The sequence below is a fragment of the Etheostoma cragini genome, chromosome 7 (genome assembly GCF_013103735.1).
Source record: "Etheostoma cragini isolate CJK2018 chromosome 7, CSU_Ecrag_1.0, whole genome shotgun sequence".
Classification (NCBI taxonomy): Eukaryota; Metazoa; Chordata; class Actinopteri; order Perciformes; family Percidae; genus Etheostoma; species Etheostoma cragini.
This window is the reverse complement of record NC_048413.1, coordinates 12442024-12467622: the sequence shown is the minus strand read 5'-3', so window position 1 is coordinate 12467622 and position 25599 is coordinate 12442024. Positions and strand designations below refer to the sequence as shown.

The 25599-nt window shown below is 42.1% G+C and overlaps 3 protein-coding genes across 5 annotated transcripts in view; 2 read left to right on the top strand and 1 right to left on the bottom strand.

The window, feature by feature from the left end:
• zhx3 (zinc fingers and homeoboxes 3) overlaps positions 1 to 11695 on the bottom strand; it is a 14218-nt gene extending 2523 nt beyond the window's left edge. Inside the window, exons 1-6 of one of the 3 annotated variants that reach the window (XM_034876345.1) lie at positions 11306 to 11695; positions 5946 to 5954; positions 4178 to 5077; positions 3895 to 3999; positions 2216 to 3793; positions 929 to 1648 (exon numbers count right to left, since the gene is read on the bottom strand). In XM_034876345.1, the coding sequence (XP_034732236.1) occupies positions 929 to 1648; positions 2216 to 3793; positions 3895 to 3999; positions 4178 to 4921 (3147 nt within the window). In that variant the 5' untranslated portion in view covers positions 4922 to 5077; positions 5946 to 5954; positions 11306 to 11695. Of the gene's footprint in view, positions 1 to 928; positions 1649 to 2215; positions 3794 to 3894; positions 4000 to 4177; positions 5078 to 5577; positions 5702 to 5945; positions 5955 to 11305 lie in introns of all 3 variants that reach the window. The other 2 variants (XM_034876344.1, XM_034876343.1) reach the window with 2 other exon arrangements.
• A 3442-nt stretch (positions 11696 to 15137) lies between these two features.
• Positions 15138 to 21316, top strand: rab5if (RAB5 interacting factor). The gene is made up of 4 exons (XM_034876484.1): positions 15138 to 15454; positions 18371 to 18474; positions 18638 to 18767; positions 19673 to 21316. The coding sequence occupies exons 1-4, from the start codon at positions 15347 to 15349 to the stop codon at positions 19712 to 19714; spliced, it is 384 nt and encodes a 127-aa protein (XP_034732375.1). The 5' UTR covers positions 15138 to 15346; the 3' UTR covers positions 19715 to 21316.
• A 998-nt stretch (positions 21317 to 22314) lies between these two features.
• The window catches only part of zgc:158828 (probable ATP-dependent RNA helicase DHX35), a 9154-nt gene continuing 5869 nt past the window's right edge, over positions 22315 to 25599 (top strand). The window contains exons 1-9 of the mRNA XM_034876388.1: positions 22315 to 22408; positions 22828 to 22955; positions 23071 to 23163; positions 23949 to 24026; positions 24149 to 24253; positions 24340 to 24401; positions 24721 to 24790; positions 24949 to 25008; positions 25380 to 25492. Coding sequence (XP_034732279.1) covers positions 22318 to 22408; positions 22828 to 22955; positions 23071 to 23163; positions 23949 to 24026; positions 24149 to 24253; positions 24340 to 24401; positions 24721 to 24790; positions 24949 to 25008; positions 25380 to 25492 — 800 coding nt within the window. The 5' untranslated portion in view covers positions 22315 to 22317. The remainder of the gene's footprint in view (positions 22409 to 22827; positions 22956 to 23070; positions 23164 to 23948; positions 24027 to 24148; positions 24254 to 24339; positions 24402 to 24720; positions 24791 to 24948; positions 25009 to 25379; positions 25493 to 25599) is intronic.

Genomic DNA, 25599 nt, shown 5'->3' with positions numbered 1-25599 from the left:
TGGAAAATGGCTGCAATGAAACAAAGAGTGAAAAATTTAAAGGGGTCTGAATACTTTCCGTACCCACTGTACGTACAGAATCCATGCAACTTTTCCTGAACCGCAGCCACTGAACACAAGGGACAATTACTGGATGATGGAAGACGCTAAAAAAACATAAAAAACATAATAAAAAAGTTAGAGAATGGGGAAAAACCTGTATTGCAAATATTTGCTTTAAAATCAAAAAAAATTGGGGTGCACAATTCAGAATTTTTCAGATTCAAATTTTAGGCTCACGATTCAAAGGAAAATCAATTTTCAATTTAAAAATAATTCACAGTATATAAATGCAGTATACTTTTTACCAAGTGATAGTATACAAGCCATTTCAAAAATAAAGAAAAAAATATTATTTATAAAAGTAAATATGAATAAAAAATGTCACACTCCTTCAATAAGGTGATTGATTACTATCTCATATAACTATATATTAATAGAATTATACGTTTTTAAATTTAAGTAAATCAATCCCTCATGGAAATCCATCAAATAAAGATTTACCGAGCATTCTGCTGCCAACGATACAATATGCAGTTAATTTCAACGTCTTTCTATCACAGTCATTTGCATGTAAGCCCCAAAATATCTTGTGTGTGTAACTCATAAAATAAGTGAACTGGTTTTGAAGCAGCTAGGAATGTGCATCTCTCGAAGCCTTAATAAAGAACACTTTCAAGAGTTTTCTGGAGCGACTGCTTTCCTTGGATATGAGAACTTTCTTTTCCTACGGAGCAGTTAGCTTAAGGGAAAATGTGTTGAGACTCAAATTTCCTGTCATATCTTTTGTCATAGCGGCAATGTTACATGGTCTGCTTCACAGGTTTCAGTTGTTCAGACCCACTGAACTGCTCTAAAAATAAAACATTTTAATATTTAGTGTTACTACCTGTGACTCCTCCAGGCTGCCGTGTACGTCGCGGTGGGCCTGGAGAATCTTTGTGTTCGCCTCATTGAGTTCCTCTTCCAGAGCCATGCTCTGGTAAGCTTCCAGCCACTTCAGCTGGCCGTTCTTCTGCACGTAACGGCAGTCCCCAAACCAGCGCACTACCTCAGGTCTGGGCAGTCCGGTGGATGAGATCAGTTTATCATACTGAGAAGCACTGGGCCACTGGGTACGGGCGTAGACTTGTTTGAGCAATCGCAGCTGCTCTGCTGTCTTTTTACCTCGAATGGCTGAGGGTTTGGGGGAGGGGGATGGTTTGGGTGTCGGGGTGGAGGGTTGGGGTGGTTTGGGGGTGGAGGATGGAGTAGGGCCTGGGGAGGATGCAGGTGTGCGGAGGGATTGAAGCGGGCTATCTAACCCTTCACCCTCTGCTTTGCCGTTGGCCTCTGTCACCTTCAGCATCTTCAGATTGATTTTAATGGGGTTGACTTTCAGTTCTCCTGAACTGTCCTCCTTCTGTCTCTCCTCCCCATCAACTTCCATCTCCTCTTTCATCGCCCGCTCCGCCTCCTCTTTCTTTTTCTCTGCTGCCACTCTCTTCCTCCTCTCAGCGAACCAGCCATGGATCTCCCTTCTGGTCATCTTGGTCTCAGCTCGCAGTCTGTCCACTTCCTCCCCGGCTGGGTCAGGGTCCTGGCCAAAACTGGCCTCTAGAGCCTTTACCTAAACATACAGGAATGGACAAGGTGAAAAACCAGAAAAAAATGAGTTAAACTAAATAGATTACTTAATTTGTTGATTGGTTGATCAACAAGAAAATGAATCAGCACCATGCTGCATGTTTGATTATTTATTTTAGTCATTTATCATTTAAAAATGACGACAATTCTTAGGTTCCAGCTTCTCCAATTGGATGATGTGCTGCTTTTCCTTCACCACAACATTTGAAGATTGGCATGTTTCGCTATTTTCAGGCCTTTTTAATACAAATAAACAAACTTTTTAAGATCAATACAGCAGAACTAACAACATCATAGTTGCGGCTAATGTAGCCTTGAGCTGATAGCCTTAAACAGAAATCCAGAGGGGGCTATAGAGGTCTGGAAACCTCATTTCTTCAGCCTCAACCATCGCTGAGTAAAATCTAATTTTGTGCAGCTTAAAATGCAATAATACCCCCGACCCCCACCCCAGAACTGAGTGACCACACAGAAATACATGTCAACCTGATGTCAGCCTTCTCAGCATTCTATGCCCACAGCCTATTACACACTAAGGACAGCGTCTCACCTGATGAGGCTCTCTCTCCTTGTAGCGAATAGCTGTGAAGTCGGGAGAAGGAGGTCTGGGGAGTCGGCGGGAAGGTGTGGTGGGAGAGGTGGGAGTCTGTGATGCAGTTGGGCTCAGGGGTGCAGAGCTGTGCTGGGGCGTTTTTGCACCAGAGTTGCAGCTGCTCTCAGTAAGATCAACAGGGTTGGCACTGCCAGCGTTGCCGCTCCCTGGCGTACTCGAAGCGCTCCCTGCTCCCGCTGCAGTGCCAGACTTATTCTGTCCGCCTGTGCTGGAGCGTGTCCCTTTGAGGTTCCGAAAGTGGTAGCGCCGGTCACTGAACCACTTGCGGACTTCTCGTACTGTGAGCCCAGTCAGAGCAATGAGGCGGTCCACCTCCTCTTGGTCGGGAAACTGGCTGACCTGGAAACTGTCCTTCAGAGTGTTGAGCTGCCCCTGAGACTTCTTGCCCTTGTAAAAGCTGGGGTCTAGGAACGCATTAACAGGTGTCTGAGAACCAAGTGTGCTGCTTAAAGGTGCTGCAGGAGAGGGGGAAGAAGACTTTGAGGCAGGGGAAGACGCATCCTCCATTTTGATGGTGGGAGAGTCACTGGTGGCGGTGTCAACATCATCTGCACTTGTGCTAGTTGTGTTTTTGTTGCTGCTTCCGTTGGTCTCTTTGCTCTTATGTGCATCGCTGCCTGTTTTGTTATTAGATTTGTTGTCTGGGGTGTTTTTGCTTCCTGTGGTTACTTTGTTGTCACTCTTCACACTGCTGGTGTTGTTGGCTTTGCTGATATTTAAGTTCTTAGCATTGACATGGCTGGTGATATTACTATTGCTCTTGTTATTGCAGTCTGCATTAGTACTATTGTGTTTACCGTTAACACTGCTAACCTTAGCATCACTGAGATTGTTGCCTCCTAGGCTAAGGTTGATGACGCTAGCTTGACTGCTAGTAATAATAGTGCTAGTGCCTCCTCCTCCACTCCTACAACTATTACTGCTGCTAATGACGTTGCTCCCAGTGCTGCTGCTGCTGCCCACCGTCCCCACCACCATGCTGATGCCTTTGTCTGCCACTAGGGCGGCAGCAGGTCGGCCCTGCATCATGGGGCGGGCTGCTGCCTGGGGCTTAGGTGTGACAGCCAGGGCCACGGGTGCACTGCTAACCTGGATACCATTTGCCATTACGGGCTGAGTGACGATTACCCCTCCTTGGCTGACAAGAGAGCCCTGCAGGATGTGAGGGATCCCAGTTGCCCCCAGTGAAGCAGGCAGGACTGTGATTGTGTGTTGGGCTGGGCTGTGGTTACTCTGGCTCTGGTTGTGCGAGCTGGAAGGCGCCGTCTGTATGATGGTGTTGAACATCTTTCTCCTGGCCTCCTCGATCTCCTCAGGAGACCAGCTGATGCCTTGTTTTAGTCTCTGGGCTGTGAACCAGATCTTGATCTGCTCTTCAGGGAACTTTGTGACCACAGTCAGGTAGCAGAGCTCCGCCTTTGTGGGGTACGGGAATTTACTGAAGGAGGTCTTTAGGAAGGAAGAGGAGTCCATGGAGGCACTGTAAGTAGGGATGCTGCTCAAAGGAATCATCACCTGGGGGGTAAAATGCAGAAATGACAGTATGAGATTATTATGTTATTTGAACATTTGGCAACGTTCCAAAAAATAAATAAAATAAATTCAAAACAAATTACCTTGGGGAGATTTTTTGAGGATGAATACGAAGCAGCAGACATATTTGAGGAGGCTGTGATTGGTGCAGATTGATGAAGGCTTCTGCTTTGAACTACTGAAACCACCTAGAGGGAACCGATTTAAAAAGGAATCAAAGTAAAATAATCTTAATTAACTAAGTCAGATAGATAGATAGATAGATAGATAGATAGATAGATAGATAGATAGATAGATACTTCATTCATCCTGAAGGAAATCAGACTTTCCCAAAACCAGAATAAGCCAGAATAAACCCCCACCTACCTGTGTGATGGGAGTCTTGAGCATCGGTAATGCTCCGGAGCCGTTGACTATCTGGATTCCTGAAGACAGAGTGACCTTGGTTGTTCCATTGTGGACAATTGTGGGAACATGTGTGACTGTCACTGCAGTAGGCTCTTTTCTTTCAGTCTCTCTGGACGCAGAGATAGACTGTGGGTCTAAAGAAGGATCGTCGGAGACTGCGTGAGACACCACTATCCGCTTAGACTCCGATTTGCCCTTCAGCATCCTCATAATTGGGGTTTTAGTGATGGAGATCTCACTGTCCTTCCCGGTCTCTGCCCCAGTCACCATATTCTGCTCCACTACTACTCTCCTGTCCCTCTTCCTCAGCTGCAGAGTTGTGTTTAATGTGCTGGGGTGAACCCTGGCATTATGCAGGGCCAGCCCTTCAAACTTGGGTGCTGAAAACCCACAGCTTACGCAAAAGAAGCTGGGGTCCGCACGAAAGTCTGGGTGCCCAGAGTACACATGATCCAAGAACAAGTTAAGGTCATGTGTTTCAAAGTTACAAGGCTTACAGGTGTATGTGCCAGCACCATCTTTGACAGTGTCCCCCAGCTCTGGTTTGGAAGACTCTCCTGGGTCAAACGGGCTGTGTCTGCCCCCTCCAGAAATCCTGGATTGACGGAGAAGAACCAGAGAGTCCTGTTCAGCCTCATCTACTGGACGTATGATCTTGCTGGGAATCATACAAGGAGTGGTAGACTTCCTCTTGCTGGCCATTATGTGACGACAGGGTGTGGAGGGTTGGTCGAATGGCTGAAAGTGGTGTGTGAGTGAGAATATGGGTCGTTATAGACCAGGCATGGGGGAAGGAGGACAGCGGGACTTGTCCATAGGTCCCCTTGTAGTTCCCACCGCAATTTTAGAATGGAAAACCTGGAAATGAGAGAGGTAGCACATTTTAGTTCAAGGCATAGTGTGGGTTGTGGAATAAAACATCACATTTCAAGTATATATGAGGGAAAAGATGGGGGAGGGAGGAGAAATAGCATGGCATATCTTCTTTCAGATGGAAGAAAATCATGCACGGCTGGATGTTTCCAGGTAAAATATCAACAGCACAGGTAATAATGAGACCTTGTAAAAAGATTTAGCTGAAAAGATTCACCGTCTTCACCGTAATTTCTCTGTCCCATGAAACTCAAGGCTCTCTCTTTTTTATGGGTGCATTCAAACAAGCTCAGTCTGCTTCTACACTAAAGTCTTTTTGGGAGAGCTCCTGTCCTACCCCCTTCTTTCCCCACCCCCACTCTGTCTCACTTCCGCTCTTTCAGACACACCCCCACAGAGAGAGCCTTCTGTATTTTATTTTTAATCCAGAGCCTCTGTAGCTTAAATGAACACATTTATAAAGACTGGCACAGAAAAAAACTCACTTGTGAATGTGTTGCTTAAGATAGAGTCTACTTGACATTTGTGCAAGTGGGTGGTTCTGACGTTCCGAAAGATGGCGTTCTCGCCCAACACTAGCACAGACAGTACAGTTGGAGACACACAGACCTGCATATGAATGTTAATCTTAAATTTTTTAATTTGTTTTTACATGAACCTAGATCCTTTGTATCCATACAAAATGGTGAAGCTTCCAGTGGAAGAGTTGTCCCCTCCCTCTGACAGAGAGGTAGTGGCAGTATTGGAGGACAGCTCTAGGGCAATGACTCTCCCAATCACTTTGCACCGACATGACACCTCACGCACAAAGCACCGAAAGCTCACAAAAGTTCAACGGCTCAAAAAGTTCAACAGGAAAACCCTAAAACCTCTCCAGCCCCTCCCTATGCAAAGATACTTCACTAACAAATCCAAACCAAATGCAGCTTTCCTGGTAGGCAGCCCCAATCCAAAGTAATCTTGGCCTTCTGATGCACAAACAGAGCAGTACCATCATGTAAATGTTAAACTTGTCTGGGACTAGTTTCAGAGCATGCATTACCTCTTGTGCACAATGCTGCTGCTGCAGCAGCACCATCATCATGAAGTGAGCAGCATACTCCAAGACAGTATCATCGTACAATGAACAAACCTCCAATCAAATATAACTAAGCTTTCTTTTTCTTGGACCCATAAACACAGACACAGCCTTGTTTTGCAACATAAAGGTCATGGTACATTAACACAAAGCCCAGTGAAGGGTACAGGACCGGGGTATGACTGATGCCCTTTCACACACTGAGTGAAAGTATACAGAGTTCACTTGCTGGCATCAAAAAGCTTACAACCTTAGTTCTGGTCAATGTAAAACTTGTAGTAACTTTATGTGCAGTTTACATGCAGTCTTCCTATCTTAATTTTCCAATCAACCAATAATGAGATATTTGATCAAGCCTGTGTTGAAAACTTAATGGGACTCCCATCAAATATGTTATCTTTGCCTGTTTTGTCACCACTGAGAGACTGAGATCTGAGTGTGAGGGGTTAACAGGCAAATTAAGTTTGCTACTGTGGAGGGAACGTGATGCCCCTTGTTTCCCCATGCACCCCCCAGAGAGAGTAACTGCCCTCAGCTTAGGCTGCACCCCTCCTATTCCCCTGCCATTCAGTTCTGCATCAGGGGGCACCGCTCTGCCAAGGCATGCTGGTCACATGACCAACACAAAGGCTTATGGGTGGGCAGTCTCAGCCATCCATCATGTGGTTCTGCTGGGTGTGGGCAATCTAGAGGAGAGGGAGAGCGAACCGGACGAGGACGGTGGGGGATGGGCAGCCCGTTTGGAGTAAGGGAAGGAGGGGTGTTAACTGTCGTGGAGGAAGCACTGAGGTGTTTCAGTGAGGAATTTTCCTCCCCGATACCCCCCTCTAACTAGCCAACACCAACCTACCCTGTCCCCCAGTCGTCAACGCCCCCTTCTTGTTCCAAACTACAATCACACAGTCCTTCCCTCCTCCCTGCCTCCTTCCTCGCTGCGCTGCACAGCCTGGAATGTTCCAACCCGAGCTCTTCAGCCAGTGGACATAACCTGAAGTTCAGCTTCAGTGTCTGTGCACACACATGCATTTAAGGGTTAATCAAACTAAAACAAATACTGTTGCAAGAATAAAAGAATGTGCACCTATTGACATTCAGTAAGATTGAAAGACAGTGTGACAATGGCGACAACATTTCCATCACAAACTGTCTGCATGGGAGAAAAATCTGTGTGAAGACATTGCTGGGCATCAGCAAGGCAAGTAACCAGCGAGACCCACAGGCCCCACACAGGTGAGGACTGAAACAATGCACAATGCAAGCTGAGCTATCGGTGAGTCAAAATGGGCAGCTCATGTCTCAGCAATGCCATGCTCAGACCAGTTCTTGACTCACTGGTATGAGCACATCGTCCAGTAACTCGTGTTTTGAATGCTGCACATACGTTGACTGACCATGCAGTGATGGCGGGTTTGTGTCTGTTATATTTGTCAGCATTTGCACGTGTTGGTTTCCTGTGAGATTGAGAGTGGAGAGAAGGAAGGTGGGGTGGGCGGGGGAGCATGAGTACATGCGTTTGTGTGTGTATGTGGCGTGCGGGGGTTGCTGCCTGCATGCCTGTGTGTGAGACTTGTTTACTGAGGTAGCGAGGCTGCCATTTTTCCTGTGGGTGAGAGTCAGAGATCTCCCAGGGACACAAAAAGGACAATGTTTTGTCCTCCTTGTTCATAACATAAACCACGGCATGATTTCCTTTCATTCTCTGGCCTGACTCTTGTCTAGGCCGGGGCTATATCCTCTGAGTACAGGCCAATAATAGCGCTCTCATTCACTAGAAATCCGACAGCTTGGCCGCATAGCGTAGCTGCATGCTAACTAAACTACTTCTCACCTTGCTGAGAATACAGGTGTAATGTTGATATCTACATGTGTAACATATGCTCTCTGGGTGTAGGTCTACAACATAGTAGCTTTTTTTTTCTTGTTTTCTCCATTTCTTGCTTCCAGACTCGTCTTTTTTCCCTCGTTCTTCCCGTCTCTTCGCCCTCACTTCCCCTCCCTCTCCAACTGGCTCTACACCCTCTGCTTCCCTCCCTCTGTTCCTTCTCCTGCTGCCTCTCTGAGCAAGTTTGGCCCAGGGAGACAGGTCGGCAGCACCACTGGTGTGTTACTGTCCCCATGGCAACCACCTCCTAGCCCCCCCCCCCCCCCCACCTTTCTCTCCAGCTCATTTTTCTAAAACACACACACACACACACACACACACACACACACACACACACACACACACACACACACACACACACACACACACACACACACACACACACACACACACACACACACACACACACGCCATCTAGTCCCTGGCTCAAGCGGGGCTTGTTTGTTCCACACACCCCTGTGAGTGGTATTTGGAGAGTCCCTGCCCTGCTCCTATTTCAGTGCCTCTCTCATGCGGTGTTGATGTCTCCCTGCTAGGTGCGGTCGTCGTCGCTAAGGCATGCTATTGGCCGGGGCTGATGCCGTCTCTTCCTGTTACTGGGTGGCACTAGCTCAGTCCGTGGGGACTTGGCTTGGGGGTCGTGGTTCAAGTCCCCGCATGGGCCAAGTACGGAGTATGAACTGTTAACTGGAGAGGTGCCGGTTCGCCTCCTAGGCACTCCGGAGGAGCTCTTGAGCAAGGCATGCAATCCCAGAAAATCCCACTACTTGGGGTTCCATCCTGTGAGGCTGCCTCCTCGCTCGGCCATCTCTCCATACATCACACATGTATATTGGTCCTGTTTGTTTGTGTATGTGTGTGAATATATAACAGAGTCTATAGCTTCTTCTTCTGAGTCCCTGTCCAGATATCTTCCTGGGCTACTGCCCTTGCTTCACTGTGGCTCTTGTGCTCGGCCTACAGGGCTTCTGTATTCACTGTAAGCAACGCATGCATGGATACATAAACAGGGCTGAAAATCGGACAAATGCTAAATCTTCCAGAGAGGACTAGGGAAGCATCTCTATCTAAGACTATTCAAGTTAATCATCAAGTCTGCATCAAAAACCTTCACCATCTCCATGTCTCTGTTCCAAAACACAAATCCGTAGTTTTTTTATTCTGTGTAACAAAACAGAGATCCTACTGAATTTACTCCCACTATAAACAGGCATGGTTCCAACCTAGCTCATGCTGTCAATCAAGTCTGGGGTTTCACTCTTTCATGCATGTGACATACACGGCTCACTCACCACTCACTAAGCGTTCACATGTTTTGTGCGTCTGAACTTCTTCCCACCACCATTTCAGTCTTCATACAATACTGGCAACAATAAGGAAACCTCAATGACCGTGTTCCTACAGTGTCATTCCATCTGCCCCTGAATCCCAACCGGGCTGCTCTCAGGTCAGGGAGCGGATGGCTGCGTGGGTTGCAAACGGCTGCATTGCTGTGGCCACTGCCAGTGCATGCGTTAAAACTGGGTTGCTGAGAGGGGAGGGAGAGAAAAATGGCGGTGCACCATGCTCTGTGCTGTCCAACCTAAAATGGCTGACATCACAAGCTGTTAACCAGCCAAGCAGAGCAAGAGGCTGCTGCTACTGCTGCTGACCCAAACACGCTCGTTCTGGATGTGTGAGTGGATCTCCCTGCTCCCCCCCAAGATTACGAAAAGGCTCTCGAGTAGCAGTGGACTTTTTGTGGTCATGCTTCATAGAGATCTGGAAGTAAATCATCAATGTACATGGGTCAACACAGACAGAAGATTAAACTTCCGGATTAAAAGTCATTATTGCAAGACTGACACACACAAAGAATTGCTCAGTTTCATTAAGTCGTCATTAGATGTTTATAAAGGGAAAACAGAAAGTAAAAAAACAGATTTTCAAAGATGTGTAATGAATAAAATTGGAAGGCCAAAATATAACTTCATTAAGTGTTGTACTGATTAGGCTAATCATTTCATAGAAGGCTGCACAACCTGAGTCAGCTGCAAACCTAAAAACTGAGGGAAAGAAAGGGAGAAGGTGTGTGTGTGCGCGTGTGTGTTGGGGGGGGGGGGGGGGGGGGGGGGGGGGGGGGGGGGGGGGGGGGGGGGGGGGGGGGGGGGGGGGGGGGGGGGGGGGGGGTGTGACTGAGACTGTTCAATGAGATGTACTGCCATTAAGCTCAAGCATCACCCCAGCAACACAATGAAATACAGCAATGGGGGAGATAATAAACTCTTGTAGAGCCTACTGAATTATTAGTCATACAAAAAACTAGCCAAATTGACTATTGTTTTTATCATCAACAATTGTATGAAAAGTGGCCTATTAACGGTGGAAAGTGTACCAACATGGGGGATAAACAGATAGGGTGGATTAAGCTGCTTGTCTATGCTTGGGACTCACGTGGACATCAGACACAAACTAGCTGTCTGGGAAAGCTTTGCTCTAATCCCTGGAGTCACACACTCATGACAACACTGACATGATAAAAAAACCAAAGCACACTCACTGACTGTAAGGCAACATGGAATACAGCTTGAACTTGCTTATAGTTTATGACTACAGCCTGTGATTACAAATATTGTCATCTTAATAAAAATATACATACAATAACATAACATTTACGGTAAACCATCATGTAACACGTGTACAATTTCCCTATAACTCTGGGAATAAAAATATTAGTCATAACTGATATGAGGTCAAAGTGATTTCTAACTTCTTCATTCATAGCACAGACAGAAGAAATGGTGGAATTGTAACAGGTCAGACTTTAATATGATGCTTCAACATCAGATTGCTGCTAATATAAATCCAATGTTTCTAAAGGAAATGTGAGTGAATAGCGGTATTTTAGGAAAAAGCCCAAACACAAAGTGGCTGGACTGTAACGTTAGTCCCTGAGCGCAGCAGCGTCAAACATTTCCGAAAATGATGCGTGTTCATCTTCCGCACAAGTTAGGCGGAGTGAGCCCCAACTTAATGGGCTTGTCTGCATTGTAGGTTTTAAACATAGGAACCAATTCAGAGTGGAGGAAAAGGAAAGCCCCCAGCCCAAAAAAACTACTCTCTCTCCCCCCGTTGGCTGTCGCCATTTTAAGCAGGCGACATGCAGCTGGCCAGCACCGCTGAGCAGAAGCGCAGCCCGCAAAGGTAAGGCTTCACAATAGCTCGCACAAGTTTGGGAAAGGTGAAACACTGTGTATCATAAAATCACACTCACCTCGCTTTGTTGGAGCTCAATGTAGCAGCGCAGGCTTTAAAAAGTTTACAATAATAGGGGCTCAGTGGAGGCAGAAACTGACGGGAGGTTTGGGCTTCACTGATGGCAACTTATAGGTGTAAGCCCCCTCCGTCCATAGGCTGGTGATAAACGTGACACTGGAGCCAGACCGGTCCCCACGACGGAAGGCTTTTTTGCGCTTGTTTATTTCGAGTGGTTCTCAGTGTTCAAGCAGGCAGTGAGGGGAGGAAAATACGACGGACGTACTGAGGGAAGAGACGGACACGTGACGCAGACGTCACTGACGGTGGAGGTAGCGTGAGAGCTCTGGCTCCGCTGTGCAGAGAGCAGAAGCGAGTCAGACACACCGTCCTGACTTTGACCCAACAATACGTGGGGGTCGTGGTCAAGTTTGAGAAAGGGACAAGCTTTCCCTGTCCCGGTTATAGGTGATGTTACAGCAACTCACACCTGTCCCTCTCCAGGTGACCTCTCTTAAAGAGATAGCAGCCTACAAACATGTCAAATAAGACACCTCAACATTGCCGAAACAACTAGGCCCTACGCTATTGTACAAAGAAAGCTTATAAACCTACGAAACACATGATTTATATATTTAGTTATGAGCCTTGCTGGTTTGCCCACAAGTTACAATCTAGAATTATCAATGCCAGCTCCATTTTTTTTGTTCAGACACAGAAGAAAACTGTAGGCCTAGTCATTTAAGATTACTGGATTACTAACCAATTTCAGCATATTTACATGAAAACATATGTATCTTGAAAAAATTGACAACAAAATAAAGTCAAGAAATAAAGGTGCAATAACCAGATTTTGACACAGGGCCCCTCTATAAATAGGGCCACAAGATTGTGTAATAATGCAGTTTATGCTTTGCTCAGTTGGTAATACATCCTTACAGATACATATTTATTTTGCTCATAGCCTAGCATTGGAAAATATGTAGGCTATTACTGTTACTTGACTCAATAGTTTCAAACAGTACTGTTTTGTGAAATCTGCTGAAGTTAATGTAAAAGTACTTAACAAACCTGAGTTACAGCTCTCACAACAAAATTCTTCTTTATGAGGAGAGTTGTTGGAGTTTTGACCTCTTCAGAATATTAGTCAGTGTCCATGTACATAAGCTAGGTGAAGCTGGGGTGGCAGTAGCTCAGTCCATATGGAGTCTGGTTGGAAACCAGAGGGTTGCTGGTTCAAGTTCACATACGGATGAAAGTATGGTGGGTGCTGGAGTTCACCTTCTGGGGACTCTTGTGCAAGGCACCAATCCCCCAACTGCTCGGATCGCCTTACCGTGGGCAGCCCCGTGACTCTGACATCTCTCCATTAGTGTGTATATAGGTCCTGTGTGTGTACTTCAGGCCTGTGTGTAATAACAACAGAGTGGAAATTGTAATTTCCCCTTGTGGGGCTAATAAAGGATACATTAATCTTAAATTATGCCAGAAATCCCTAAATCCTCTGCCTACAGTAAATATAACCCACCTTGCATGTTATTCCTCTGTCACTTTTTCAGATGTTCTGTCATTAAAGACGTCCAATAAATAATCTTTAAAAAAAGGGATTATCATGAAACAATGAAGAGCACTATATTTAATACAAAAAGTCCCTAAATGAAAGTAGGCTACACATTAGAATCAACTGTGTGCTTTTCCAAAAAGGACATGAGCCCATGTGGTTACTTTCCTCTGCTTCTCATAGGAATTTTAACATCACAAAATATAAAGCTTTCCACTAAATAATTACAGCAGAGTTACTGAGTATTGCTAACCCATCATAGTAGACTATTATTGATTTAACGTTAAGCTGTGTTTAATATGCAGGCTTGCAATTAGACTCAAAAGATGAGGAACCCCCCACTCACACACAAACACACACACACACTTAATGGGTAATTTGTAAGACTCAAATAATAGTTAAAATACACTTGTGTACCTCATAAGTAGAGGGTTAAGCATTCCAGCATTATTATGTGACAACAAAATACAGACAGCCCATGTCATGGGAAATGTATTAAAATATCATCAGAATCCATTCTGAAGTCAAAGAACACTGCCATCTATTGCCTTTCATTCCAAGGACCACAAACTTTGTAGGCTTTCTCCTCTTCCATGAAATCTGATCACTCAAAAATTAATCATTATGTAATCTGTCGAACTGGTTTCATGACTGGGGCCGCCCCACAGTGAACCATCATGGGTTCATTATCGGCCAAATCACTCAATTTACACAAGTTTATCAGTTGTGGTTTTCTCAAATCAGTGTTGATCCAGGAGAGGAGAGCTAGATAAGACGTTCACTAACTGGAGTGAAGCTTGCCTTCATAAAGGGAGCCCTCTGCTGGACAGCAGAGAGAAGCACAAAGAAATGCAAGCAAACATCCACTATTTGTTTTGACAGACGCATTGGACCGGCATTTGTAAGGGTTAGTACATTTTCCAGTGCTCTTTTGTTTAAATACAACTTCAATCTTGATTAGTTTATTCTATTCAAAAAAATCAATATAAAGGTCTGCGAAAACCTGCTTTTAGAACTACTAGTCAAGGAAAAGTGAATGTCAAAATATCAAATTTATTTGTAGCCTCCAAGACAAAGAGGTCCTCAACTATTATGGCTGGTGACCCCTCAACATTAAGTATAGTTTCATTTGAATAACCTCTAAAGGGCCTAAAGAGGCAAAATGTTGCAGTATTTCAAATAAAATAAGTAAAGAGAAAGATTTTCAAACTCTTTTTATCATCAATTAATCATTTTCAGTCTTTTTTTAAAGACATAAATGGTAAAATAGTCCCAGCTTCTCAAATAACTTAGTTTTTCTTTGTCTTCGATTTTATTATTTGATTTTATCTATCTGTGTGTGTGTATATATATATATATATATATATATATATATATATATATATATATATATATATATATATATATATATATATATATATATATATATATATATATATATAAAACATGACTTCTGGAAATCATTTTGGATTTTCTGTTTGTCTACATGTGTGTTGTACTTAAATTCAAGTGTGTGTACGTATTATGTAACATGTTTATGTACACTGATGTACATATTTAAATCTGTGTGTTTAAATTGATTTTGTTCAGCTTTGTTGTCCTTGTTTTTAGTTGTATGTTTATTTTGATGTATGCAGGCTGCATTGAGCGCTCACCCTTCACACTTAGTTTAGCTGTAGAGCTGATTCTGATTCTGACATCTCTGGGCTTTGCTGTTGAAAAAACCCTAACCCATAAAAGATTAATCAAGAAAATAATAATAGTAATCATCATTAGTTGCAGCCTTAATATAATGTCATGTTTGTAGAAATGCTTTTTGCCTTATGAATTTGTATATATATTTCAAGATATATAATATAGGCTATTTCTTGCCATAACAAGGTGATGCATTTTTTTTCAATGTAGCTTATGGTAAAAAAAAACACTATAACATCATAATAATAATAATGCATTTTGTTTATATATCGCTTCACATGGTGCGTAAAGACACTTTACAGTAAATCAGTACTTTAAGTACTACATTAAAACAGATAAGCAATAAAACAACACATAAAAAAAGCATAAAACACACACTTTAAAAAAAATACTACTACTATGTGAAAACTATTTGTTTTCATTTTAAGTTCCATACTGAGTTATTATACTTTATAAAACCGGCTTTGAAAAGACTGAACGTAATTACTGTGCAAATTGAAAGCGTTTACAGATCTTGACCACCGGGTGTCGCTGCAGGTTTGAAGCACTTTCTGACAATTGCGGTGCAGAAACGTCGCACTCTCTCATTGGCTGTTGGTGGCAGGGGTCAAACCGTATTGCGCATGCTTAGATTGCCTTTTTCGGTTAGAGATTGCAAACTGTCAGATCAGCGGAGCGTGCATCCCCTTAATACCTTCTAATATTTCACAGCACTTTCTTCCCCTAGTCTGTCATCAGATTGGGAGTGTCATCAGATTTGGATTCTAACTTTTCGACTTCTGTAGTTGAAGGAAAAGGCAAAGAATGACGAGCAATTTAAAGCGGAAAGAAGAAAGTCAACTGCTGAATGGCGATGTAAAGCAGCCCACATGGAGCAAAGCCTTCAACAGTACTGCTGTTTGGGAGGAGAAGGTCAGTCAGTCGTCCTTCTAAAATGTAGCGTAGCCGTGATATTGTCGCTGTTAGTTGCCCCAAAGTTCTTTGTGAACATAAATCGGTGTCCGGTGTTATTTGAAGACGGCTATCCGGAGCTAGCTGCCATGCTACGGATTAATGTGGCTTTGCTTAGAATAAAACTACGAAGTCGACGACATAACTTAAATGATGCTGTGCATTATGACTTCTTACTCATTTGAATTCACAGGATCAAGTCAATTTAATGCCCTTTTCCATTATTTTCTCTCACACTTAAATAGTTTGCATCTAAGAGTCACCTATTAATTTAATTACTCAGGAATCTGTGTTTTCTAGCTAACCATTTGATTAGCTAGCTAGCTAACTGTTAAAGATGTCATCTCGAAGGTTTTCATTCAAGTCACTATTGATCAGTAAGGGGGGGGGGGCAAAATGTTGCTTGAGCCTATGCCCTACTGATGAAAGTATTGCAATATTTGTATATTTGCAGTATTACAACTGGGTATCTGGCGTGACATCCGGAAGAAAAAAAAAGCTCTATTCCAGTTTTTCTCCATTGTATGCACACAGACAATGGAACTATGCACGCAAATTCAGAAAACTCTAAGCACACGTATCAACAGCAAGACTTCAGACCATAGAAATAGCTTCCTTCTACTTCTATGCTTCAGACTGCTTACCTCTCAGCACAATTCATAGAAATTCAAAATCCGATACAATAGGGAGAACAAGTATTTGATACATTGCTGGTTTCCAGGTTCCTTCTACTTACAAATCATGTAGAGGTCTGTCATTTTTATCATAGGTACAATTCAACTGTGAGAGATGGAATCTAAAACAAAAATCCAGAAAATCACATTGTGTGATTTTTAAATAATTTGCATTTTATTGCATGACATAAGCATTTGACACATCAGAAAAGCAAAACTTAATATTTAGTACAGAAATCTTTGTTTGCAGTTACAGAGATCATAAGTTTCCTGTAGTTCTTGACCAGGTTTGCACACACTGCAGCAGGGATTTTGTCCCACTCCTCCATACAGACCTTGTCCAGATCCTTCAGGTTTCGGGGCTGTCGCTGGACAATATGGACTTCCAGCTCCCTCCGAAGATTTTCTATAGGGTTCAGGTCCCGAGACTGGCTAAGCCACTCCAGGACCTAGAATTGCTGTTTTGGGCCGTTGTCATGCTGGAAGACCCAGTCACAACCCATCTTCAATGCTGTTACTGAGGGACGGAGCTTGTTGGCCAAGATGTTGCGATGCACGACCCTGTCCATCCTCCCCTCAATACGGTGCAGTCATCCTGTCCCCTTTACAGAAAAACATCCCCAAAGAATGATGTTTCCACCTCCATGCTTTACGGTTGGGATGTTGTTCTTGGGGTTGTACTCATCCTTCTTCCTCCTCCAAACACGGCAAGGGAAGTTTAGACCAAAAAAAAAAAAAACTAAATTTTTGTCTCATCAGACCACATAACCTTCTCCCGTTCCTCCTCTGGATCATCCAGATGGTCATTGGCAAACTTCAGACGGGCCTGGACGTTGACCGTCATCTTGAACTTCTTCCATTCTCCAATAGTTGCCCTCTCACCAAGCTACTTGCCTATTGTCCTGTAGCCCATCCCAGCTTTGTGCAGGTGTACAATGTTATCCCTGATGTCCTTACACAGGTCTCTGGTCTTGGCCATTGTGGAGAAGTTGGAGTCTGTTTATACAGGTAACGAGTTCGAAACCTGTGCAGTTAATACAGATAATGAGAGGAGGACAGGAAGGCTTCTTAAAGAAAAACTAACAGGTCTGTGAGAGCTGGAATTCCTACTGGCTGGTAGGTGATCAAATACTTATGGCATGCAATAAAATGCAAATTAATTATTTAAAAATCATACAATGTGATTTTTGGGATTTGTTTTAGATTCCGTCTCTCACAGTTGAAGTGTACCTAAGATAAAAAAAAATTCAAGACCGCTATATGCTTTGTAAATAGTAAAACCTGCAAAATTGTCAGTGTATCAAATACTTGTTCTCTCCACTGTAATTCCGAAAAATTCTAAATCTTAGGGATCGCCACAATCTGTAAAATGTAAAAAAGAAACTTATCACATTTTAGTGGCTTGCTGTCTTTTTCTCTGAAATATTACTATAACGAATTATTGATTATCAAAATAGTTTTCAGTTGATTGGCTGATCGACACATTTATTATTGGTCACTTTTGCAAGTCTGTTCTCCTGTCAGTGTTTCTCCCACCAGTCATCTCAGCAGCACTTAATATAACTTAAGTTAACCTAAACAAAGTCCTAACCCACACCACAGAGGTCAGTACCACATGCGACACTTTTCGAAGGAGAAACAGACTTTGTCTTTGCTGTTTTGGTTAAAACAGTGAACCGTTTGTCTGTTGTTGTTTTTCCAGAGCTGGACAAACCCTGATTGGCATTAGGCCACGCCCACACGATTAACCACATTTTTAATTGTTTTTGCATGTTTTTTCTTATTTTGTATTTATTGTTAATTTTTTTTTAATGACTTTGGTTCTCATTTAATTTTACCAGCCGACTGCATTACAAACGCTATTATTTTCTTCTGTGACTTTTAAACATAGACTGTATAAAATAGGTTTTTAAAGCGCTGCCAAGCGCTGCAATGCTCTCCCTTCTCTTCAGTGAAGCCTCTATGTTTACAGGCTTGTGGTGAGGCCATAATCTGTTTGGTACTGCCAATTTGTTCAGTTTTGTCAGGGTTCATGTGTGCAATAAACATTAAACTTTGTGAGAAGAGAATTGTTGTATCAGTTCTAAGCTAAAAATCTTGATATTCATATTTTCCCCCGAATCGTGCAGGCGTATTTGGCATTACATTTTTTTCAATCAAGTACATTTTTATTTAAATCAAGTTTTGGTATTTTCTCTTACAGGACGAGTTTTTAGATGTGATATACTGGATTCGGCAAATAATTGCAGTAATCCTTGGTGTGATATGGGGTGTTGCACCGTTGAAAGGATTCCTGGGAATAGCCATGTAAGTATTCTCTGCAGCCTGTCTCAACCTTTAAACTTTTACTGACCCTAGAGGTCTCTTCATCTGATTAAAGAGACATCTAGGCTTGAAAAGACTCAAAAGTAAAATTGTTCCCATACAAATAAAGTGGATCCATTTAATTTCCATGCGTTTTCCTTCTTAGATTCTGCATCATCAATGCTGGCGTCCTGTATGTATACTTCAGCAGCTTTCAGCAGATTGATGAAGAAGAGTATGGTGGCACGTGGGAACTCACCAAAGAAGGCTTCATGACATCTTTTGCTCTGTTTCTGGTGGGTATGCTAATACTGTATATATACGTTTTGCAAAGTATGGCATATTCAGTTCAGCTTTCTTTAGAAAAAGAACCACTGTCACTCTGAAAAAAGGGATAAAAAGCCTCCCAAAAATAATCTTAATAAATTTAAATTGCAAATCCAGGGTTCCAAGTGTTTTACACTGTTGACTTTAACAGTAACAATTTTGTTTTTGAGTTGTCCGTCCGTCCCATTCTCTTGAAAATGAAATCTCAGGAACGCCCTGAAGGAATGTCCATTGGCCATAACCCAAAATTGATACACTAATTAGGACATTTCACACACATGTCTTATAGGAAAAAATTATGAAGTGATGACATTTTTTAATCCCAAAAGTCAAAGGTCAACTTTACTGTGACATCATAATGTTCTGCACTTTCACTTTCATGGCCAGAAGGGATTATAATACGGTAACACTAATCTTGGGTGCCCGCCTTGAAACTGTGGTGATAGTAAATAGTATATATATTCTGTCCTGCCTGACCAAAGACGTGTGTAAAGCATCCATATTTTGCCAGAAAATACACTTCCATCCCTTTAAAAAAAAAAAATTAATTAATTAATTAATTTCCTTTTAAGGTCCCATGACACAGTGCTCTTTGGATGTTTTTATATAGATCTTAGTAGTCACCTAATACCATATCTGAAGTCTCTTTCCTTGGTTTATACCTATCGCCATTTTTTGCCACTGGGGGAGCCCAGGCAGCCTGGGGGAACTCATATTAATGTTAAAAAAATACCATGGGACATTTTAAGTCTTCGCCACAAATGAGTCTGCACGTGCAGGGATGTGTACTGCAACTTGACTGGTTGGCGGAGCCGTTTGTGAAGCATATATGGTTTGATCGTTGGTGTCTAATCTGTTTATTTTTCTTCCCCAGGTGGTGTGGATAATCTTTTACACAGCTCTACATTTTGACTGAGAGGAATCCAGAGGACACTAAATACAAACATTTCTGTTGAAGTAAATTGTTAAGACTGAGGAACTCCATGGCTTGAGGGGTGTCAACACTCCTACATACAGTATGACTTTTCAGTGTGCAGTGCATCATGGGAATCCTAGTTCGATTAACAAGATCCTGCAATACCACCGTGATGAAAATGTTCAAACAATGTACATCTCTCTAATTTGGGGGTTCCTTTTCAAGGCACTCTTCATTACACGTCCCAAATGTTTAAATGTCCTTCCTCGCTACATCATCATCATCATCACCTCTGACAAAACACTAACAAATAGTTCACCTGAGGATGGTTGCAGTTCTATTTATGATGGGAAAGTAACGATGTAAATCAGAATATGGATTCTTTAGTATTCTTTGGTTTACTACAGGCCCTTTCCTTTGTTTTAGAAAAGTGACATGAATGCAGATTTTAGACAATATAGTCATCCAAGTTTACTGCTCACTTAAGTAACAGGAAGTGGTTAATAAGAACAAGGTGAGGTTGTATGGTTATGAGGGTTCAGGCAGTCCATAAATGTCAAGCGTTACCTTTTTAATTTAAGGGCAAAACGCATCATATTGGATGTATACAACTACCAGAAAAGGATTTTTAATGCGTTTTCACTGGTAAATCCCCACCCTCTGAAATTTCTCTCCAACATTGACCTTTTTAAGATAATAATCTGGACAAGGTAAATTAGTAAAATGAAGGTGCCATGGTAGTAAAGCCACACTGTAGGATCCCATTTAGGCCATTTGTCTGTGGTTTTAATGGTGGAGTCATCTGTTTTCAAAACATTGAGAGTTGACTCTGAGCTTCCATGTTTTGTTTTTTTTCTAACTGAATATAAACACTCTTTTTGAATAAAATCTGTCATTTGTTATTTCTTTTAGACGGTCTGGTGTCCAACAAATGTGAAAGGTCACAGCAATCCCCAGTTGAAATGTCACTCCTGCTAATTTTAACATCAAAAACAAATGCTGGTTGGTAATATACACATATCTGCTGATACTCAATCCTGAACAGTATCTGCCAACTGTTACTTCAACCAGGAACTAATAACCATATTTAATTATCTGTCCATCCAAATAATTTCCTCAGAGCATAGAGGGAGGCAACGTGCATGCCGTTTTCAGATGCAAACGTTCACAGATTTAAGCTATAAACTGGTCTGTGCACTGCCATGACTTGCTGTTTGTGTATCTTGATGTCATTTATTAATGGCATTAGTTAGGAGGGTAGAAATAATTTTAATGTATTTTCTTTTCACATGTAGTTTCCAGATCAAAGTCTTACCTGTTTTAAAATTAATTTAAACGTGTGTGTTAATTCTGTACAATGTCCCTTTTGTCAAATCCACCTTGTATTACGCAGATTTATTTGTACTTATGTTATATCTTGTTTGATGTAACATATTTCTCAGTATTTTATAGTGAAAAACTTTTAAAAACAGTTCTTGCAAAGTTATTGTAATGATACTGTTATATTAGGTATGCAGCTGTTGTTTGAAAGGATTGTATTTTCTGATCAAATCTTTTGGGAATCATTAAACATGGGCTTCATTTGGCCTCCATTTTCAAAGATATGGTATGTGTTTATTATTGAAATGTAGAAGATATTTTAGTTTTTTTCAGATGAATAATTCAGTGTTTGAAATATTTGCTTGTGCCTTCACCTTGGGCTCCATGCTGATGTTACTAAGATGCAGATTTTCCTTTTACTGACATGCGTTGTACTAAAATGAGATTTTAAGTATCTTTATCTTTGCTATTTCCATAATAGATGGAAACCCATTTCTCCCCAAAAAAAATAGAACACTTTACACTTTCACTAAGTTAAATCTTTTAAACAACTTCCATCTTGAACTAACAAATAGTCATTCATTTTCTGAATTTTAGCCCTTGAAATGCCAGTTTGTTTACATACTGCCACTGTTATGAAAAAACAATGCAAAAATTAATAAAAAATACAATTTTGAAGCCCTGGCTTTAGATTGAAAGTCTTAATAGAATGGATGATTCCATGCCGAAGAAACCATGCCATCAAAGATTTTAGTTTTACTGAGTTTCAATGGGGACATTTTAGTTAGGGGCTGATAGTCTGTAATTAACTCAACTTATTATATAGGAGCTCAGCTGACGTTGAACTTCCAAATTACCTTGCCAAACGTTAGCAGCCGATATTATCAACAAATGCTACTGTGTTACTTTCCACAATTGGTGATGAAAAGTAACAACCTAGACACATTTTTGATTATAACACTGTTTCTTTTCATCTGGAATTCTTCTTTTTTAAATCTTCTTTTATCATTCTCCATAATTATTAAATTTTTTTTACCTTGTTTTTCTGCTACAGAGTGAATCTGCAACACTTAAGGAATTTTAATTACATGCATAAATACATCAAGTATTACAGCCACTAAAGTATTTTTTAAATACATAAAGTATAATAAATATGTACCAGTATTCAGGTCATTTATTAGTGTGCTGTTACTTTGCATAATTACTGTATTTGGATTTTGAACCTGCAGTTGCAGATTTATTAGAACGCATTGACATCATTCACAAAATCTAAGATCCAGATTATGACGTCGTCTACGCGGAAAGAAAAAAAAATATGTGACGTAGAAACCAAGATGGCGGCTCCCCTTTCCACGATGAAATTTTGGAAGCCGGGTAAGAACGGAAAAAAATATGAACTTTGGCATTAATGTAATTGTTTCGAGTATATATTTACTAACGTACAGCTTCCAGTAAAGTCCAGTCAGTCTCGGTTTGGCTTTAGCCGCGTTCACAGCAGCTGCGTGATGTCTGCAGCCGGTTGAGTTCAGCTCGGGTAACGTTAGCTCTGCGGAATCAAAGTAGAACCTGCCAACATAAAAACCACAGGCTATAAGGTTGAAAGTACGACAGCTACGTCAATAGATGCGATCAAAATGACACCAGTGAAGGGCTTTCATCGCTTATAGGTCCTTCGTTTTAAGTCAGGGCATTGAGCTAAATCCTGGCAGTCATCCTACCAAATCCTCAGCCTGCTTAACGTTATATTTAAATAATACATCGTATCTTCACCTTCACCGTATGCCTTGCTCCAGGGTCCGAGGCTCCGGGAATCTCAGAGGAGCGGGAGCTCAACACAGAGACAACCGGCTCCCCCATCATCTTCAACCCGCACACAGCCCTGTCCATAGAGAAACAGCGACAGAAACTCCCTGTTTTCAAGGTTTCACATCGCTTCTGAGCATGCATGAATGTAACATGAGTTGAAAATGCGTTGAAGGTTGTTTAGTGTGTACTGCATCTGTCACTGAACATTTTCTCAATCGTGTCCTATTCAGCACAGAAACAACATCTTATACTTGGTGGAGAGCTTCCAGACTGTCATCATAGTTGGTGAGACGGGATGTGGGAAAACAACACAAATACCTCAGGTTGGTATAATTTCATCCCTGCAACATGTTGGCACTACTTAAATTTCCCATGACATGGTGCTCTTTAGATGCTATTATATAGATCTTGGTGTTTCCCTAATACTGTATCTGAGGTATTTTCCCCAAAATTCAGCTATGGTGCAGAATTACAGCCACTAGAGCCAGTCCCACAATGAGTAGTAAGTGCCATTTCTGAGTCTGTAGCTATTGTGGAGGAGGGGGAGCAAATTATCTGGGCAGGCACAGCAGAGAAAGGGTAGGTAACCTTGATCCTTATGACCTCATAAGGGGCAAAATGCCAAGATTCCATCTGAGCTTTTGTTTTCTCAAAGGCAGAGCAGGATACCCAGGGCTCGGTTTGCGCCTATCACCATTTCTAGCCACTGGGTGACCATAGGAAGGCTGGGGGAACTCATAATCCACAACATATTAATGTTAAAGGGAACTTTTCATGCCATGAAACCTTTAAACAAAATAATAAAGTGAAATGAGTGAGAATTGGTTTACTGGTGTCCAGCATTTGTTACCTGGTCTTTCTAAAAACGGGCTAAATACCCTTAAAGTCACATAACTCTAACAGCTGAAGGCACAACGTTGCCGCAGTGGACTGCTACCCGTTATGTGGCTTAACTACCACAGTGACCTTGGCTTGATGCTTACTAGCCTCTTTTTTCAGCAGGATTTGGACCACATCAGCTAATTTATGCAAAGTCTGCTGTTCTGCAACCTCACTGTCTCTATCTCATGCTCCTTTTTTGATCTACCTTTCATCTGACTCCTTTCAGTACCTGCTGGAGGCTGGCTGGGCGACGGAGGGGAAGGTGATTGGAGTGACACAGCCTCGGCGTGTGGCTGCCATCTCTGTGAGACCTCTCTTGATGTCCTCTGCCATACTTTGCCATGTCATTTTACAATACAATACATTTCCTTTACCCTGAAGGACAGGTGTGCAATTCTTTATTTTCCCCCTCTCTACTGCTGATAGGTAGCTAACCGTGTAGCAGAGGAGCGGGGGGCCCTGGTGGGACATGAGGTGGGCTACACCATCCGATTTGATGACTGCTCTGATCCCCACGCCACAAGGATCAAGGTATTTTTCGCCATGTGTGAAGTCTTCATTACAAGCTGTCCCGCGTTTGGTTCTTTTCTGTACTTAGTTGTGCTTGTGGACTTCAGTTCCTTACAGATGGCATGTTGGTGCGGGAGATGATGGCCGATCCTCTTTTGAAAAAATACAGGTACGTGACTGTAATTAAAGTGTTGTATAAGCTGTTTTCACAAACGATATTTTGACATTTCAAGAAAAAGCACGTGTGTTACTAACAACAGTAACAGTTGAACCAGCATTAGCAAGACCCTGAAACTGAAGCAGCTAAATGGAATTCAGCCATCATTCATTGTATTATTTGTATCTGTGCTTTTCTGTGCAATGTTAAACATGTCTTCTGGGAAAAAGGTACATTGTTATTAGATTTGGGAATTTGTTTGTGTTATCAACACTGTGTTATAGTCACTATTTGTAACTCTATTGTTTTTTTATTGTGCTGTTCTCTTCAGTGTGTTGATGCTGGACGAAGCACATGAGAGAACCATGTATACAGACATAGCCATCGGTCTACTAAAGAAGGTAATTTCAGCTGATTATGTCAGCGAAACAAATTCAACTTTCCTATTTCATATTAATTTGTACTTTACTAGCCATGAAAATAATCCTTGAAAGTCCTTCTCCCACCTGACTATACTTCTCTGTTCCCACTGTTTTGTGTACTCCTGATTCTTTTACAGATTCAGAAAAAGCGGCAAGACCTGAGGCTGATTGTGGCCTCTGCCACTCTGGATGCCAAGGTGACTGCATCATTAAGATGAACAGATATGCTTGATTAACGAGAACACAGAAACAAAGACGGATAGAGGAAAGTTGATGTCAGGTCAGATCACATTGTACTGACATCTGCGATACACTGATGAAAGACAGACACAATCAGGCCACGACTGCGCTCAACATTAAACAAGTCAGCTGAAATGCCACATCAGACATCTACTGTACTTTTGGTCTAACAATATTTTATCTACACATGCAAATTATTATGTTGCATATTTTTTTATGATGTCAGATTGAGGGCAGCCAAAGTATCACGCTGCTGCAAACATTTTCATGATCAAAGATCTCCTCAAAAGTTTCCCTTTACTAATTGTGGTATCACTTTCATCTGAAGAAATTCCACGACTTCTTCAACCTGAACGAGTCCGGGGATCCTAACAAGGACACGTGTGGAATTCTGACAGTGGAGGGACGTACCTTTCCAGTGGATGTCTTCTACACTGTCAGGTATCAACACACATAATTAAGGGTGCTCGGATCAGGATTTTTGGGGCCGATCACCGATTGCTGAAAGCAGTATTGGTTGATACCGATCACCGATCACCGATCACTGG